This window comes from Petromyzon marinus, chromosome 17 (assembly GCF_048934315.1).
Source record: "Petromyzon marinus isolate PM22_M1 ecotype Great Lakes invasive population chromosome 17, UKy_Petmar_22M1.pri1.0, whole genome shotgun sequence".
NCBI classification, from domain to species: Eukaryota; Metazoa; Chordata; class Hyperoartia; order Petromyzontiformes; family Petromyzontidae; genus Petromyzon; species Petromyzon marinus.
Window position 1 is genome coordinate 10,189,115 of NC_133683.1, and position 15,759 is coordinate 10,204,873.

Genomic DNA, 15,759 nt, shown 5'->3' on the forward strand with positions numbered 1-15,759 from the left:
GTGTGTGACAGTGTAATGTGTGTGTGATGGTGTGTGTGTGATGGTGTGTGTGTGATGGTGTGTGATGGTGGGTGTGTGACAGTGTAATGTGTGTGTGATGGTGTGTGATGGTGTGTGTGTGATGGTGTGTGATGGTGGGTGTGTGACAGTGTAATGTGTGTGTGTGATGGTGTCTAATAATGGATGTGTGATGGTGTGTTGATGGTGGTGATGGCGTGTAATGCAGTGCAATGTGATGGGGGTGTGGTGGCAGTGGGTCCGTGCTGGGGAATGATGGTGCAGTGATGTAGCTGTGGTTGGCAGTGATAGGGAGGGAGGGAGGAGGCGTGGGGGAGGGGGGAGGGAGCGATGTGAATATAAATCAGAGGAGAATCTGCTGCCGCGGTGTCGTGCACGAGACGGAGGCAGTCTCCGCTCGCAGAGGCTGCGCCGAGGGGAGGAAGAGGTGAGGATGACGCGTGACGAGAGGCAGACACAAAGAGACGAAGACAGACGGACGGACGGACAGAGACACATGCCTAGACACGTACACACACACGCATAGAGAATCAGGGAGACCCATAGAGACACGCACAGACATCGCACGCGCACAAAGGCACGCGCATAGACACACACACAGACATACACACACAGACATACACACACAGAGACACACACAGACATACAGAGACATACCCACAGCCACACACATACACACACACAGAGACTCACACACACAGACACACACAGACACACACACAGAGACTCACACACATAGATAGAGACACGCACACAGATACGCATACAGAATCCGACAGACCCATAAAGACCCTCAACATACACGTCGGCACGCACATGGAAACACACAGAGAATCATACACACAGATTCACACAGAGATACATGTTTGTGTCTCTTTGTGTCTGTGTGTTTGTGTCTATGTGTGTTTGTGTCTGTGTCTGTTTGTGTCTGTATGTGTCTGTGTGTGTCTGTGTGTTTGTGTGGGTTTGTGTCTGTGTGTTTGTGTGTGTTTGTGTCTGGGTGTGTCTGTGTGTTTGTGTCTGTGTGTCTGTGTGTGTTTTGTGTCTGGGTGTGTCTGTGTGTGTCTGTGTGTGTCTGTGTGTGTTTGTGTGGGTTTGTGTCTGTGTTTGTCTGTGTGTGTTTGTGTCTGTGTGTGTTTGTGTCTCTGTGTTTGTGTGGATTTGTGTCTGTGTGTGTCTGTGTGTTTGTGTCTATGTGTGTCTGTGTGTTTGTGTCTGTGTTTGTATGTATTTGTGTCTCCGTGTGTGTGTTGTGTCTGTCTGTGTCTGTGTGTCTGTGTGTGTCTGTGCGTGTTTGTGTGTGTGTGTGTGGTTGTGTCTGTGTGTGGTGTTTGCCGTGCCTGAGACGGACACAGAGAGACACTCAGTCAGTAACACAAAGGCAACCCCAGACGCAAATGCCCGCCTGGCCACCTGGCACTCATTTAAGTCTGAGTGGACCTAGAGGAGCACCGCGACAGGTCCTAGACTCCTCTTGGCCACCGCTGCTGCTGCTGCCCGGAGTGGCTCCCAGGCCGTGCGGGCTCGTGGCGCAGCTGCGGCTGGACATTGTCATCAGGGAGACGAGAGACGCATGACACAGGCAAGCAGGCACACGCAGAGAGGCAAAGATCCCCCGTGTAGCCTGTTATGGACTGCTGGGGCAAGTGCTGTTAGCAAGGAGCACCTTTGAAGGCCGGCGCGGTACACGAGGGGGTGGGTGGCCGGCACCACGCCCGAGCGCCTTTGTCTCCCCAGTGGCGATGATTTTACACGCCGCACCAGGGACTCATTTGAGGCTGGGTTCACCTTGGGGCCCAGGAGCGGTTCAGACAATCGTCACCGCTGTTGGGGGTCGTGAGCGGGAATCAAATCCGGGGGTGGCGGGGTTCGTAGCGCAGCGTAGCGCTGACCACTACACCACCGCTCCCCACACAGACACACACAGACATGCACAGACACACACAGACACAGACAGACACACACAGACATGCACAGACACACACAGACAGACACACACAGACACACACAGATACAGACAGACAGACACACAGACAGACACAGACAGACACAGACAGACACACACAGACACACACAGACACAGACAGTCACAGACACACACAGACAGACACACACAGACACAGACAGACACACACAGACAGACACAGACAGACACAGACAGACACAGACACAAATAGACAGACACAGACACACACAGACACAGACAGACACAGACACACACAGACACAGACAGACACAGACAGACACATAGACAGACACAAACACTCACAGACACACACAGACACAGACAGACACACACAGACAGACACAGACAGACACATAGACAGACACAAACACTCACAGACACACACAGACAGACACAGACACTCACAGACACAGACAGACACAGACACACACAGACACATACATACACACACACAGACAGACACAGACAGACAGATAGACACACACAGACAGACACAGACAGAGACACAGACAGACACACAGACAGACACAGACAGACAGACAAACAGATAGACACAGACAGACACACACAGACAGACACAGACAGACACACACAGACAGACACAGACAGACACTCACAGACACACACAGACACACACAGACACACACAGACACACACAGATAGACACAGACAGACACAGACAGACAGACAGACACAGACAGACACACACAGACACAGACAGACACACACAGACAGACACAGACACTCACAGACACGCACAGACACACACAGACAGACACACACAGACACACACAGACAGACACAGACACTCACAGACACACACAGACAGACACAGACACACACAGACACACACAGATAGACACAGACAGACACAGACACACACAGACACTCACAGACACACACAGACAGACACAGACACTCACAGACACACACAGACAGACACACACACAGACACACACAGACACACACAGATAGACACAGACAGACACTCACGCCAGTGGAGATGCAGGCGCGCTCAGGGAGTAATGCTCGCTAATGCCGCCAGGATCTGCGCCAGACCTCCTTTGTCTGCTCTTTGTGAATGTTTACGCAGCGCACTGGGTACTCGTTTAAGGCTGAGTCGACCTAGGTGAGGCCCAGGGACCGGTTCGCACATCACTCGCCACTGGCCGGGAATCGAACTGGGGTTCGTAGCGCGATGCGCCACATCTCAAACACAGAGAGAGAGATACACAAACACACAGATAGAGATACACAAACACACAGAGAGATACACAAACACAGAGACAGAGAGATACACAAACACACAGAGAGATACACAAACACACAGAGAGAGAAACACAAACACAGAGAGAGATAGACAAACACACAGACAGAGAGATACACAAACACAGAGAGAGATACACAAACACACAGAGAGATACACAAGCACAGAGACAGAGAGATACACAAACACACAGAGAGATACACAAACACACAGAGAGAGAGAAACACAAACACAGAGAGAGATACACAAACACACAGAGAGAGATACACAAACACAGAGAGAGATAGACAAACACACAGACAGAGAGATACACAAACACAGAGAGAGATACACAAACACACAGAGAGATACACAAACACAGAGACAGAGAGATACACAAACACACAGAGAGATACACAAACACACAGTGAGAGAGAAACACAAACACAGAGAGAGATACACACAGAGAGAGATACACAAACACACACAGAGAGATACACAAACACAGAGAAATACACAAACACACAGACAGAGAGATACACAAACACACAGACAGAGAGATACACAAACACACAGACAGAGAGATACACAAACACACAGACAGGGAGATACGCAAACACACAGACAGAGAGACACACAGACAGAGAGATACACAAACACACACAGAGAGATACACAAAGACACAGACAGAGATACACAAAGACACAGACAGAGAGATACACAAACACACAGACAGAGAGATACACAAACACACAGACAGAGAGATACACAAACACACAGACAGAGAGATACACAAACACACAGAGAGATACACAAACACACACAGAGAGAGAGAAACACAAACACAGAGAGAGATACACACAGAGAGAGATACACAAACACACAGAGAAATACACAAACACAGAGACAGAGAGATACACAAACACACAGAGAGATACACAAACACAGAGAGAGAGAAACACAAACACAGAGAGAGATACACAAACACACAGAGAGATACACAAACACAGAGAGATACACAAACACACAGAGATACACAAACACACAGAGATACACAAACACACACAGAGAGAGAACCACAAACACAGAGAGAGATAGACAAACACACAGAGAGATACACAAACACAGAGAGAGATACACAAACACACAGGGAGATACACAAACACACAGACAGAGAGATACACAAACACACACAGAGAGATACACAAAGACACAGACAGAGATACACAAAGACACAGACAGAGAGATACACAAACACACAGACAGAGAGATACACAAACACACAGACAGAGATACACAAACACACAGACAGAGAGATACACAAACACACAGAGAGATACACAAACACACACAGAGAGAGAGAAACACAAACACAGAGAGAGATACACACAGAGAGAGATACACAAACACACAGAGAAATACACAAACACAGAGACAGAGAGATACACAAATACACAGAGAGATACACAAACACAGAGAGAGAGAGAAAAACACAAACACAGAGAGAGATACACAAACACACAGATAGAGATACACAAACACACAGAGAGATACACAAACACAGAGAGATACACAAACACACAGAGATACACAAACACACACAGAGAGAGAACCACAAACACAGAGAGAGATAGACAAACACACAGAGAGATACACAAACACAGAGAGAGATACACAAACACACAGGGAGATACACAAACACAGAGACAGAGAGATACACAAACACACAGAGAGATACACACAGACAGAGAGATACACAAACACACAGACAGAGAGATACACAAACACACAGAGAGATACACAAACACACAGACAGAGAGATACACAAACACTCAGAGAGATACACAAACACACAGAGAGATACACAAACACACAGACAGAGAGATACACAAACACACAGACAGAGAGATGCACAAACACACAGACAGAGAGATACACAAATACAGAGAGATACACAAACACACAGAGAGATACACAAACACACAGAGAGATACAAACACACAGACAGAGAGATACACAAACACACAGACAGAGAGATACACAAACACAGAGAGATACACAAACACACAGACAGAGAGATACACAAACACACAGACAGAGAGATACACAAACACACAGAGAGATACACAAACACACAGACGGAGAGATACACAAACACACAGAGAGATACACAAGCACAGAGACAGAGAGATACACAAACACACAGACAGATTTACACAAACACACAGACAGAGCGATACACAAACACACAGACAGAGATTTACACAAACACACAGATAGATAAACAAACACACAGACAGATAGATACACAAACACACAGACAGAGAGATACACAAACACATAGACAGAGACATACACACAGAGAGATACACAAACACTGTCACTCAGAGACACGCAAAGAGACATACAGACATACAGAGATACACAAACACTGATAGATAGACACATAGAGAGATACACAAATACTGCCACCCAAAAACACACGGACAAAGAGACACACAGATACACAAATACTGATAGATACACACAGATACACAAATAATGATATACACACACAGATACACAAACACTGCACTCAGAGACACACAGAGAGACACAAGACACGAGGACGAGGAGAGGGGAGGGGAGAGGTGGACTCGAAAGACAAATCCACCTCTGCCTTTTCCCTGCATAAGCCATGGCAATGGTTAGCGAGCACCTATTACTACTGTCACTACTGCCGTCGTGAACTACAGCGGGCAGGTGGCACGAGGCTCTGTCGTGTTGCTGGCCCAGTACGAGGAGATTGACCCGGATCAGTGGGGGGATTGTGGGGGGGTCAGTGAGGGGTCAGTGGGGGGTCAGTGGGGGTCAGTGGGGGGGTCAGTGGGGGGGGAGTCAGTGGGGGTCAGTGGGGGGGTCAGTGGGGGGGTTAGTGTGGGTCAGTGGGGAGGTCAGTGAGGGGTCAGTGGGGGGTCAGTGGGGGGGTCAGTGGGGGGGTTAGTGTGGGTCAGTGGGGAGGTCAGTGAGGGGTCAGTGGGGGGTCAGTGGGGGGGTCAGTGTGGGTCAGTGAGGGGTCAGTGGGGGGGTCAGTGGGGGGGTCAGTGTGGGTCAGTGAGGGGTCAGTGGGGGGGTCAGTGGGGGGTCAGTGGGGGGGTCAGTGAGGGGTCAGTGAGGAGTCAGTGGGGGGGTTAGTGTGGGTCAGTGGGGAGGTCAGTGAGGGATCAGTGGGGGGGTCAGTGGGGGGGTCAGTGTGGGTCAGTGAGGGGTCAGTGGGGGGTCAGTGGGGGGGTCAGTGTGGGTCAGTGGGGGGGTCAGTGTGGGTCAGTGGGGGGTCAGTGGGGGGGTCAGTGGGGGTCAGTGGGGGGGTCAGTGTGGGTCAGTGGGGAGGTCAGTGAGGGGTCAGTGGGGGGTCAGTGGGGGTCAGTGGGGGTCAGTGGGGGGGGTCAGTGAGGGGCAGTGAGGGGGTTGGGAGGGGTGGGGGGTCAGTGGGGGGGTGGGGGGTCAGTGGGGGGGGGGGGTCAGTGGAGGGGGGGGGGGTACTCATTTCAGTCCACGTGCACGATGCACAGAGATACACAACAACCGCGGCTCCCCAACAAGCGACGTCAATATCTCCCTGGTGTTGTGCCAGGCTAGGTGCACTTTGATTCCCCGTGAATAGTTAAGAGAGCTCGTCACATTCCTCAACAACACTGTGGCCCCTTCCAGGCAAAACGTCAAAATGTAATAGGCGACGTTTCGGGCGGTGGCTCTCAATTCATAGCCAAGTCCCACTGCTGGTAAGAGGTGACAGGCCAGGCCCAGGTGCTATGGGTTGACTGACGTGACAGCAGACAGATCGACGCACGCGCCGCTCGCCGCTGCCTCGCCCCGCTGCGGTTTTAGCCTCCCAGCACCCCGCTCGTCGTGAGCTTCACTCCTCGCCTGCTCCCTCAACCCCCCGTCGGACCTGCGTCGTAGGGGGGCAGCAGGTCCACCAGTCTGGACGTAGGGGCAGCAGGTCCAGTGTCTGGACGTAGGGGCAGCAGGTCGAGCAGCCTGGACGTGAGGGGCAGCAGGTCCAGTGTCTGGACGTGAGGGGCAGCAGGTCCAGTGCCTGGACGTGAGGGGCAGCAGGTCCAGTGCCTGGACGTGAGGGGCAGCAGGTCCAGTGCCTGGACGTAGGGGGCAGCAGGTCCAGTGTCTGGACGTAGGGGCAGCAGGTCCAGTGCCTGGACGTAGGGGCAGCAGGTCGAGCAGCCTGGACGTGAGGGGCAGCAGGTCCAGTGTCTGGACGTGAGGGGCAGCAGGTCCAGTGCCTGGACGTGAGGGGCAGCAGATCCAGCAGTATGGACGTTCCAGCCCGAACATCTCTCGCACAGAGGTCCGCGTTTCTCGATTCGGAGCCTCCGCGTGTGGCCGTGAAGGCCCCGCTGGAGCTTCTCTTCGTGTCCGCCCCTTCCTGAGACTTGTCGTGGGAAGTGCTGGCAGCGAGCACCCCCAATCAACGCAAGGCACGGCACTCAAGGGGGGGGGGGGGGGGGGGGCAGCGGTGGTGAGAGCGGTGGTGCAGCGGTTAGCGCTACGCTGCGCTGCGAGCCAAGTTCGATTGCCGCTCACGGCCACCAACACCGGTGACGATTGTTTGAACCGGTCCTGGACCTCCCCTAAGTCGACTCAGCCTCAAATTAGTAACCAGGTATGGTGTGTGAGAATCGCCACTAGGGAGACAAAGGCGGTCGGGCGTGGTGCTGGCCACCCACCCCCTCGTGTACCGTAGGTGCTCGCTAACAGCACTTGCTCGCTAACAGCACTTGCCCCTACAGTCTGCTTAGGCTACACGGGGAATCTTTGTCTTCGGTGAGACCAGAACCACTCCCTTTGTCTCTCCAAAGCGCTGTTGTTTGTACCGCCCCCTCGCAGGAGGTCGTCTTTAGTGGAGGTTCAGTCATCCGCAAGGAGGGCCAGAACCGAATCAGATATCACTCGCCGCCGATGTGAACCTCGGCCAGTCATGGAGCTCGGTTCGTCTGTCGTGCAGAACCCGTCAGAGTCAGCACAAAGAAGCACACTGACACAGCACACAAAGACAAAGATCCCCCGTGTAGCCTTGAACAGATTGTTGGGGAAACTGCTGTTGGCGCGCACCTATGAAGGCCGGAATAGCACACGAGGGGGTGGTGTGGTCAGAACCACGCCCGCCCGCCTTTGTCTCCTCAATGCTGATGTTTACATAAAGCACCAGATACTCATTTAAAGGCTGAGTCGACCTAGGAGAGGCACCGGACCGGTGCAGATATTCGCCACTGATATTGATCCGTGAGCGGGAATCAAACTGGGGCAGCTGGATTTGTCCCGCGGCATTCTTACCCGCTGCGCCACCGCTCCCCACACGGACGCGCCCTGCAACACCACGCGCAGCAGCCGACCCCGCCAGAGGCACCACGAGACCCCAATCCCCCCCTGACCCCGTGCCTCCACTTGAAAGTTCTTCCACCCCCTACCCAGGCCGAGGAGGACGCAGGGGTCGGGAGATCCATGGCAGACACCGGCGTGGAGACCGAGTCCACGGCCGGCAGCGGAGGAGCTCCTGGAGGTGCTGGGGGCAGCCCCGGACCGGTGCTGAACCTCGCAGACGAAGCCGTGCTGCAGAAGCACGTGCGTCGCCTGGTGCCCCTGCTGCTGGAGGATGGAGGCGAGGCCACCGCGGGCCTGGAGGCCTCCCTCTCGGAGCGGCACTGCCTGGAGCAGCTGCGAAAGTTCATCAGCGAGCCGCAGGCGCGGGCCCTGCTTGTGGAGCGCACTGCGCCCAAAGGTGACGAACCCCCCCCCCCCTCCTCTTCCACCTCGTCCTCCTCCTGCGCACCTCCGATCAATGACATCATCGATCACGTTGACTCGTTCATCCGTGCGAGCCGCCGCGCGGAGTCGGAGTCGGATGCTTTTTCAGGAGGGTCCTGCCGCTCCGTTGGGGGTTTTCATTTTAAGATGTTTTTAGTCAATCCATGAGTCGTTTATAAAGCGCCGGAGGAAACCGGAGCATGCGGAGAAAACCCACACCTCCCGCGAGAGGGCAACGCTCTATCCCAGCACAGACGGAAACGGGTGACGATTCGTCTACTCGCTGTACTGCCTTCTCCTGGCGAGCCAGGGTATATGGTGACCTCCTCGAGATCCACGGGAAGGGAATTTCACAACATTTGTGCGGTGATCCACCACCCGTCACTGTTGCCTCCACAGTGCTGGCTTACAGGTAGCCATGTGCACAGCAAGCACTCTCTAGCTGGTGCTCATGCTGCTGCTGCTGTGTGTGTTTGCGAGCGCCTATTGAGGGGTGTTAAAAAGATCAAACTCTCAGCGCGTGACTGGGCTGAGCTCTGCATCACCAAGAAAACAAAACAATGTTTTAATTTACCAGGTAAGGCCCACTGAGCTGTGTAGCTCGTTTTCAGAAGCGACCTGACCACAGATGATAGCCCAACGAAGTGGCTTATCACGTGGAGATGCATAGCAGCCAAATACTCTAAACGCGTGATGTTGATCCTAAATGTGGAGATAAAAACCGAAGGACCCGGAACAAGTATGCACGCGACCACGGGGAGAGAGAGACACCACAAACTCCAAATATACAGCAGCAGCAGCAGGCGTCAGGGTCGGGATCGAACCCACGACCTCCTGTGTACCAGGCGAGGTAGTTAACATCTCCTAGCCACTGTGATGATGATGAGAGAGAGACACACAAACTCCAAATATACAGCAGCAGCAGGCGTCAGGGTCGGGATCGAACCCACGACCTCCTGTGTACCAGGCGAGGGAGTTAACATCTCCTAGCCACTGTGATGATGATGAGAGAGAGACATCACAAACTCCAAATATACAGCAGCAGCAGCAGGCGTCAGGGTCGGGATCGAACCCACGACCTCCTGTGTGCCAGGCGAGGGAGTTAACATCTCCTAGCCACCGCGGTTCCCTTTGGCCAGGCAAGTTCCCTCTGCTTTGCGGTGCGGTCGGTGTTAATCGCAGTGGCGGTGGCGTCTCGTGAGAATCTGTTCATGATGGTCCTGACGAGTGCTTCCACACTCTGGGGGGGGGGGGGGGGGTGCTGCTGCTGCTGCTCTGCGTGTAATCCCAATTGAGTGATTTGCAGGACTTTTCAGCATTGCGGATGTTTTGGTTAAAACCAGTGGCATTGTATGGGTGGTGGGGTTTCTTTGCCAATGTGGCGGAGGGGGCGGGGGGGGACCGGAGCACCCAGAGAAAACCAAAATAAATGTGTCGTTAAACCCGCCACCACCCGACACAGCCAATTAGTAAGGTTTGTCACATCAACAAAACGTGCCAAAATGTAGACGTAAAGTTTCGTGACTGCAGGAATTCATATTCTTGGTTCTTTCGGTAAAGTCACGATGATAGAAAACAAACATCTAAATTAAAAGCAAAAAAAAACCCACGACGTTTCGATGGCAACACAAGCGGCCTTCTTCAGGTGGAGAGAAAAGAAGGGGCAAGCTTCCAAATGCAGCTGCTTATAAGGGCTCCAGAGTGAGTGGGCGGGGGGCTGCGAGAGAGACAGGGGCAGAGAGAGGGGGTGGGGCAGAGATGGGGGGGGGTAGAGATCGGAGAAGGGAGGAATTGCACCTCGGTACACCCATCAGAAAATGGGAGGAGGGGGGAAAGGATATTCTGTTGATGGTCGGCGATGCGGCAATCGACTCGTCTCGACGAGCTGTCCACTACGATGCACCACCACCACCGCCACGGTGCGTACCGCGAGCGTTCAGGGTTTCAGCCCAATCGTCCTCGCTGTGTTTCGACATCGCGGAGTGGCACCGGTTTCGGATTGATTGGTTACCCCAGTCGCGGAGTGAAGTAAACCCCCTGGACAGAAATAGTGTCCCAGAAATAAAATATTTAATTGCCTCGCCCATTTTGTATTTTTTGGTACCCCGGAGTACCGCCATAAGGATAATTTACTTACGCGCCATCTAACCCAAAAACCTTTATTGTGAATAATATCGGTCGCCAAAGCTGCTACGTGTTAAACTCATTGGATAATCTTTCATATATCGAGGATCGCAGAGCTTGGGGGAGGGGGGGGGGGGGTGTGTGGGATTTGTCGCCGGCTCGCCATCTGGCTGCTGCTGCTGCCTTCCCGCTCAGCGTCTGTGGTTCCTCCTGGCGCCTCTGGGGTGGGACGTACGTACCGTGCGTTGAACTTCTTTCGCGCCGTACGTAGCCAGCCGCGCTAATGGGAGGTGCGGGGGAGGAGTGAGTTCAGTTCTTTTTACAGGGAGACGTCATTCTAGGACGTATTCGACTGTGAGAGCGAGTAACGTGGAGCACCGATCAAGGTGGTGGTGATGAGGCTGGAGGTGGATCACTCAGCCTCGCATGAACCGAGGACGGCCAAAACACTTTGGCGTCGCCGTGTCCGGGAATGGTTATTGACCCCGGGTTAATCAATAGTGCTGCTCATCAGCGTTGTGTGTGGAGTGGGTCAATAACTAGAGGAGAGTCTCTCTGAGGCAACACATTTTTTATTAACAAATAATCCCGAACACAAAGGGGGTAGCGGCCCCTTATACCCCCGAAACGCCTCTCACTGGCTACTCTAGCCCGTCTTGAGTGAAGCTTGGTCTTCACTGGTCTATAAGCTGGAGCCGACCCTTGCCAGGAGTACGACTCTGCCCGTGGGCTCTTCTCTTCAGGAGGCTCGTGGTCTTCGGGTGGACGACGACTGCCTCGACCGTCCAGAGGTCCGGCTTTTATACAAGTCCGTGGCTCGCTCCGCCCCAGCCACGCCCCTTCCTTCCAGGACCTTCCATGAGGTCCTGGGAGGGTGACGTCATCCCCCAGCCCCCCTCCCGGGGTCCTGGGGTCTGCGTCCCAGGACCCGTTATCCCATAGGGCAGGGGTGGGGAACCTTTTTTTCTGTCCAAGGGCCATTTGTATATTTATATAACATCATTCGCGGGCCATACAAAATTATCAACTTAAAAATTAGCCCGTTATATTTGGCCAAACGTTTAATTAACTCACCCCTAATGCGATAGCTGTAACTGCTTCTCTTTGGTGAGGCGTGCGATGTCAGCCGCTATTGACGATGTTGCCACTCGCAACTGCTTTCACAGGTTTTGCTCTCCTAGATTTACTGAATTTCGAGTCCCGCCTGCGGTTGCCTTGGCAGGGCCAGAGACCCAAATGATTTCGCGGGCCGGACGTTCCCCAGCCCTGCCATCGGGGTTACCCGTTGACCCCTTGGCCCATAGTCCCTTGACACTGGGCTGAGTCACAGCACCGCCCCCTATTGACACGTGTGGGATACTACCGGCTCACGGCACGGGGAGTGAGTGCATCACAATGCGTCGACATGTGGACGTGTCCTCCAGTGTGTGTCGGATTCGTGTGGAGAGCGCCACGCGACGCGGCGAACCCGGCCACTCTTTGAGTTCGATTCCCGCTCACTGGCCAGCAAGCGGTGACGATTATCATCGTTCAGATAATTGTCTGAACCGGTCCTGGGACCTCCCCTAGGTCGACTCAGCCAAAAAAATAAGAACCTGGCGTAGCGGTGTGGAGTTAAAACATCGCCACTGGGGAGACAAAGGCGGCCGGGCGTGGTTGTTGGCCACCCACCCCCTTGTGTGCCGTGCCGGCCTTCGTAGGTGCTGCTCGCTAACAGCACTTGCCCCTACGGTCTGTTACAGGCTACACGGGGGGCTGGGATCTTTGTATTTGTATAAGAGTGTAAGGGAAGCGGTGGCACGCTGCTGATGAATATCTGTACCGGTTCTGGGACTCCCCTCGGTCGACCCAGCCTTAAATGGTGCGGTGTGAGACTGGAGAGACAAAGGCGGCCGGGCGTAGCGCTAAGCCACCAAAAACATCCTCTTGGTGTGTAACTTGTCCCCCCACCACTCCGCGAGGCTACACGGGGGATCTTTGTCTTTATCTTATAAAAGTGTGGAACTTGGGGAGCGGTGGAGCAGCGGTGGGGTCGCGCGCTGCGCCGCCAACCCTGGCGCGCCTCGGTTCGACTCCGAGCCGTGGCAGAGGGCAGCTCGAGAAGCTCCCGGGCCGCTCGTGGGGCGGCTCGGCCTCAACGTGGAATCGCTCGCTCACGTTGTGTGTACTGTGTATGTGTACTGTGTGTGTGTGTACTGTGTGTGTACTGTGTGTGTGTGTGTGTACACTGTGTGTACTGTGTGTGTGTACTGTGTGTGTGTACTGTGTGTGTACTGTGTGTGTGTACTGTGTGTGTACTGTGTGTGTGTACTGTGTGTGTACTGTGTGTGTGTACTGTGTGTGTGTACTGTGTGTGTACTGTGTACTGTGTGTACTGTGTGTGTGTGTGTGTACTGTGTGTGTACTGTGTGTCTGTACTGTGTGTGTACTGTGTACTGTGTGTGTGTACTGTGTGTGTACTGTATGTGTACTGTGTGTACTTTGTGTGTGTACTGTGTGTGTACTGTGTGTGTACACGGTGTGTGTGTGTACTGTGTGTGTGTACTGTGTGTGTACACTGTGTGTGTGTACTGTGTGTACTATGTGTGTGTTCTGTGTGTGTACTGTGTGTACTGTGTGTGTGTACTGTGTGTGTGTACTGTGTGTGTGTACTGTGTGTGTGTGTGTACTGGTTGTGTGTACTGTGTGTGTACTGTGTGTGTGTACTGTGTGTACACTGTGTGTGTGTACTGTTGTGTATACTGTGTGTGTACTGTGTGCGTGTACTGTGTGTACTGTGTGTACACTGTGTGTGTGTGTACTGTGTGTGTACTGTGTGTGTTTGTACTGTGTGTGTGTACTGTGTGTGTGTACTGTGTGTGTACTGTGTGTGTGTGCGCTGTGTGTGTGTGTACGCTGTGTGTGAGTGTACACGCTGTGAGTGTGCACGCTGTGTGTGCGCAAGCTGTGTGTGCGTACGCTGTGTGTGTACGCTGTGTGTGAGTGTGCACGCTGTGTGTACGCTGCAACTTGTCTGTGTGGAGTGTCTGTGTGGAGTGTTTGTGTGGTGGTGGAGGTTGTCCGTGCGGTCCCCGGTTCGATCCCCGCTCACGGCCAACACCACTGGCGATTATCTAAACCGGTCCCGGGCCTCCCGTAGGTCGACTCAGCCTCAAATGAGCACGTGATTGCGGTGTCTAGTAAACATCGCCACTTAGGAAGACAAAGGCGGCCGGTGTGGTGCTGGCCACCCACCCCCCTCGCGTGCTACCCGCTAACAGCACTTGCCCCCAGCAGTCTGTAGAGGCTACACGGGGGGTCTTTGTCTTTGTGTGCGTAGCGGCACTCAGCGCTGTTGGCAGCACTCAGCCAGCTTCAGGTTTGCATTGCCGTGGCAGAGGTCAGGCCAACGTTGAGGCAACGTTGGTCGGAACCGGTGGGCCAACGTTGACTCAACGTTGGCGGCCCAATGTTCAATGTTTACTCGGTAATGTCGACTTCTCCGCAGTGGTGCATAGTTTATTAACACCTGATGATGATTGCTTGTGTTGCAATCGAAACGTCGTGAGAATTGTATTGTTTTATATTTTTATTATTTTATTATTTCTCTTCTACGTGGTGACTTTACCGAAAGAACCAAGAATATGAATCCCTGCAGTCACGAAAGCTTTAAATCGAAATTTAACTATAATTTATTGTTTTATTGTGCCAGGTAAGGCCCACTGAGCTATGTAGCTGTTTTTCAGAAGCGGCCTGGCCACAAGTGATAGCTCAACCAATTGGATCATCGTCATCATCACGTGGAAATGTTCGCAGCCGAATACTCTAAACGCGTGGTGATGTCAAGTCTAGATGTTGGAGGGGAAACTGGAGGACCCGGAGAAAAATCCACGCGACCACGGGGAGAGAGACACACAAACTCCAAATATACAAACATCAGGGTCGGGATCGAAGCCACGACCTCCCGTATACCAGGCGAGGTGGTCAACATCTCACCACCGTGGCGCCCTTTAACGTAAAAGCGATCGCACGGTTCTGCTTTTGAACAAATCTCCCATTACTGGGGAGGATCCATGGCTCTTCTTGAGTCTTGGACATTTCTGGCGATTCCCGTGAGAACCGTGAATGTGCTTTTGAGTTCTTGGGCAGGGCGACCGGTGCGCGTCAGCCCCAACGGGTTGAAATCGGTGAGAAGCCCCTCAGGGAAAACCTTCCGCGGGGGGACAGGAAGGGCAACTGGCCAAACTTAAGACGTAATAAATAAATATATATTTTTACTTTTAAAACCACGCTTTAATGAAATGTACCGTGCTAGTAATGTCAGAACTCCACGACTCCAGGAAGTGGCCCCGAAGCTTGGCCACAACGTAAGGGACCGTGGTGATTTACTACAGCCAACGTTAGTTTACCGTAGACAATTAGACCCAAGCCGAAACATAACATATACAAAATAATGTTTACTTTTTTATTTTTTACGATAGAATATAGTATTGTCATCAGTATGACATAAGTATACCAAGTTTGCAGTCGATACCACATTGGGAAGTAGGTTAAAATTGCGTTACAAGATTTGAGGATACATCAACGACAACAGGCTGAGTGAGTTAATAGAAAGCGTGTAATA

General features: G+C 52.8%; 1 protein-coding gene across 2 annotated transcripts in view; it reads left to right on the forward strand.

The window, feature by feature from the left end:
• Positions 1–330: 330 nt before the first annotated feature.
• The window catches only part of LOC116943368 (cytoplasmic dynein 1 heavy chain 1-like), a 159,602-nt gene continuing 144,173 nt past the window's right edge, over positions 331–15,759 (forward strand). For both annotated transcript variants that reach the window (XM_032956208.2, XM_076067597.1), the window contains exons 1-2: positions 331–445; positions 8,700–9,006. In XM_032956208.2, the coding sequence (XP_032812099.2) occupies positions 8,730–9,006 (277 nt within the window). In that variant the 5' untranslated portion in view covers positions 331–445; positions 8,700–8,729. The remainder of the gene's footprint in view (positions 446–8,699; positions 9,007–15,759) is intronic.